We start from the raw sequence: 3845 nt of genomic DNA, 5'->3' as shown, positions 1-3845 counted from the left end.
AACCGTTGTGGCCATATTCGGGAAAACTGCCTAGGGGCTCCATGGGGCTTTTGAAATTCTGCATCACGGATGAGAAAAAAAGGCCAGGGCTTGAAAGGAATTAGCAACTAAGAAGGCCGAGGCTTGCGGCGTGGGAATAAGCTGCATGAATAAATGAAACTAAGCCTTTTCAGCCTGCAACCAGAAAATGGTCTGCTCGTTATGCTCCTCTGTCGTCAGCCAACGCGCCAAGTGAATGGAAACGGCGGGACCAAAGCACCAATGGCTTAATGACATGGGCGTTTGCGCTCGTCTGAACAGGAACGGCGGCTCTGTCAACCCCAGCCGGCCCAACCTTGGCACTGTCCCTTGGACCTGGGGTGGTCGGCAGCCGCGTTCTGGGGAATGCACATGTGGCCACTAACGGCGGCCGGATGCCCATTCCAACCACAACCGACCCACGCACGACGATTGCAACACCTGCACAGTGGAGAAAGTTGGACCTGAAGCGAGCAGGCAAGATACCTAGCATCGACGCACCCCATCGCTCCGCTTCCCCGGGCTCGATGTTGGCCAAGCGGGTCATTAAACGGAAAAGCAAAAAGCACTGTCATGCAACAACACCCGGATAGGTAAACTAAAGCGCGCCAATTAAACAACTCCGTTTAAAACCGCGCCTGGCCAAAACACCAAACATGAAATACCACCGTCGTCGCACCTAATATCATCATCACACCCGAGGTCGCTCCGAGCCACAACTAGCAGCGCAATCCTTAAATGACTGCTTTAAGCCGACATTTCGTGCGCAGCCCTTCCTAGCAACGCTTAGCTCGCCGAGGGAGATCGCGCACCACAATGCCCCGTCTCCTAATCGCACCCGCCCTTAAGGTCGACGCCGAGGCCATCCACCGCCTCGACACCCGCAACTCCCAAAACCTTTTCAGCGTGTGGACTGGTGAGTAGTCCCGCTGCGGCAGCACCTTCGAGCTCGGCCGGCGGCTGGCGCTGGAACTTCAACCGACAACCGGGTTAGTCTTCGCAAGATGTGCCGACTCTGTCTCTCAGGGCAGGAGGCTAAAGAACCTTTCCTGGAGGCTATGGATGCACGAGATGTCCTTTCAAACGCAACCAAATTTCGATGATTCGTAGTGGCCCACTTGCCATTTCCTGGCAAGTTGAAGCTTGGGCAGTTAATCCACGCTAGCGCGCGGCGCCTGAGCCGCTCTTTTGTGGTTATTTTGCCGCTCTGCCAGCGCACAGCCAGAGGCAAGGTGGGGTTTTATGTTCGCACCTTTGCGAGCGTTTAAATTATGCACATGTCTGATTGTTTGCACCTGTTAAAAATAAGCACAATATGTAATAGGATAGCTACCCTGTACCAAGGCACCTACCCTGCAGTAGTGTAACTACCCTGTAGCTTTTACCTTTAAAGGTTGGGCTAGTTTTATGTATATAGCTTAGGTGGGATGCATGCATTTAACCTACCCTGCACTTCCTTCATTCTGTTGTGAGGGCCACTTGTTGTGGGGCCTACGAGTCAGCCACCCTGTAAGCGATTCGATCCAAACGGTGAAGTCAACTTTGGAGGCCGAACGCCGAGATGGGTTTGGTGGCCGTGGGTCGATTTTTGAAATTCCCTAGTTATAGTAAATAATTTTTCGGAAAATCGCGCGCGGCACCGCAAGCCCCTAGGGGGGAAAACCCGCGGGATCGACGTCGGTGGGTATATGAGTGAACAGAGTTGGCTGTTCCTCACCCACAATAAACAAGCCTATCCCAATTTGCTTGGGGCCCTGCACAGCACTAATTAGTGCGTTGCAGGGCCCGATCCAACTGAACGCGTGCAACCAGGTCCCTGTGACAGTGCAGATTCCCAACTGCGATTAGAACCTTTTAACAGCACCCAAATATCGAAAAGTACCCGCCAAACTGAACGTGCGAGTTTGCGCGACGGTTCGCGTTGGGATGCAGTGTTGAATGCGACGAACATAGTGTAATTTTATCCTCAGCTTTTTCGCGACAAAACGCGTTCCGCTAAGCCACGTCAGCCACAAATTATGCATAACCACTGCCCGGCGCTGCAGCCAGCTGCCCCACGTCGCGCGAATCTGTTTCTTCCACTTAAGCATCGCTCGCTCCAGCCTCGACGCAATGGCAGCCCTAGCCAGCGATCCTTAACGCGCCTCCCGAAGTTAAGAATACACTTCTAAGGTACCCTATAAGGTCTAGCGATGGGTTCGAAGCAACCTACCTGCGGGCGCGTGGTTGACCTATGGATCCGTTGGTTTATCCAAACTGGGTCCCATGAGGATACATTGACGTGCGGGGGTAGCCAGCCGTGAGTGCGCACGGACGGAAAAGTTTGGCCAATTGGCCAAACTTTTCCGTCCGTGCACACCCGTTCCCCAGGAAAAGCCCAACGATCGGCGGGCGCACGAACCGTTAGTGGGCCGAGGTCCACAAAGCCCACCCAGTCACTGGGCGCGTTAGCCCCAATAAGAGGCGGCTAGCCGCCCCGCGTCGCGCCGCTCTCCCTTTCTCTCGCACTACAAGCTCGATGGAGCCGCTTTCGACGCCATGTCAGCCGAAACCGACGACGTCGCTTTCGTCACGTTGACGAAAGCCGAGTTTGATAAGTTGTCACCGGCGAATAGGCACGCCGTTATAGAAGCGAAGACCAATAATTCCTCTGGTAAACACGCCGCCACCGCCAAGCAAGACCCCAAGCAGCAGACGCAAAAACTGCTGTACCAACTCTTCAGATTGCCCAAGGATGAGCTGCCCCAGCTGCTCAGTGCGCTCGGCTATCCACCGCGCGAGGCGGTTGAACGTGCGAGCAAGCCGACCAGCGATGACCCCGAGGTCATCCAGTTGCGGGAAAAGGTCGCGCAGCTCGAGCGACAAATGCAGACCGGCGAGCGGCACGAGGAGACCAGAAGACTGCAGAGCGAAGCCGAAGGGCAAACCAAGGAACGGCTGGCCAAGGACGAGGAGACCAAAAGACTGCTGGCCGAAGCGGCTAAGGAGAACGAGCGATTGCGGGCCGAAGTCGAACGGCTGAAAAATAATGCCGGAAAGGATGCCAAGCTTGGGGAACAACAGGGTGTGGCCAAAGCCGGTAAGCAGCCCAGACATTCCATCGCCAAATCCTAACAAATAACTAATCGCCCGACTTTGGATACAGGCACTAAACCACCTACATCGTCCGTTATATCCCTCCCGGCGTCGACGCGGGATGAGCAAGCAGTTCTGGCCAGCAATAACCCCATTCAGGCCATCCCTGACAATGCAGCCGCGCGTTCCGGAAGCCCTAAGGTTGATATGCCCAACGGTGCACCCGAAGACGACAATCTTGAAGCACAGCCGCCGTCTAGCAGTTCTCAAAGTGTAGCGGACCCTTCCGGAAACCCCGACGTCGATATGTCCGACGCCGACCTCCAAGACAGCACTGGACGGCCCGCCTCAAAATGCAGCCGATCCTCCCCTCGATGTCCAGCTATAGTCGATGTCGAAGCCTCAAAGCTGCCGCAGCTGCGTCGGGTTCCCGACGTTCCAAAATTCACAGGGCCTTACTCCAAGAAACTCCCTAAGCTACTTGAGTGGGGTGAAGAGCAGTTCCCCAGGAAAGGGCTCGCCGAGTTCACAGCTGGAGAACAAATTGGGGCTTGGGCGTTCCATCAACTCATGGATTCCTGGCCCGTGATTGACCACTCAGGGCTTCAGAAGTTCGTGCAGGAGCCTGGCAAACTGGAGCCTCGAAGCGTTCCCCGGGTGATTAACGAGGCGAGGGAAAAGCGCTTTGTTATCATCCTTTGCCATGTTAAAGATCGGGACCAACTGTCAAAGCCACGCCTAATCATTTCGTT

At 55.1% G+C, this 3845-nt stretch overlaps 2 protein-coding genes across 2 annotated transcripts; both read left to right on the top strand.

Moving 5' to 3' along the window:
• Positions 1–726: 726 nt before the first annotated feature.
• Positions 727–1012, top strand: GGTG_14266 (hypothetical protein; the record flags this gene model as incomplete). The annotated part of the gene is made up of 2 exons (XM_009232193.1): positions 727–934; positions 957–1012. The coding sequence occupies exons 1-2, from the start codon at positions 835–837 to the stop codon at positions 1010–1012; spliced, it is 156 nt and encodes a 51-aa protein (XP_009230457.1). The 5' UTR covers positions 727–834.
• Positions 1013–2556: 1544 nt separating this feature from the next.
• GGTG_14265 (hypothetical protein) lies at positions 2557–3293 on the top strand (the record flags this gene model as incomplete). The annotated part of the gene is made up of 3 exons (XM_009232192.1): positions 2557–3097; positions 3164–3182; positions 3272–3293. 3 exons carry the CDS (start codon positions 2557–2559, stop codon positions 3291–3293), a joined length of 582 nt encoding a protein of 193 aa, XP_009230456.1.
• Between the last annotated feature and the right edge of the window lie 552 nt (positions 3294–3845).

Source organism: Gaeumannomyces tritici (genome assembly GCF_000145635.1).
Source record: "Gaeumannomyces tritici R3-111a-1 unplaced genomic scaffold supercont2.208, whole genome shotgun sequence".
Lineage (NCBI taxonomy): Eukaryota > Fungi > Ascomycota > Sordariomycetes > Magnaporthales > Magnaporthaceae > Gaeumannomyces > Gaeumannomyces tritici.
The sequence above is the reverse complement of the archived record's forward strand: the minus strand, read 5'-3'. Positions and strand labels throughout refer to the sequence as shown.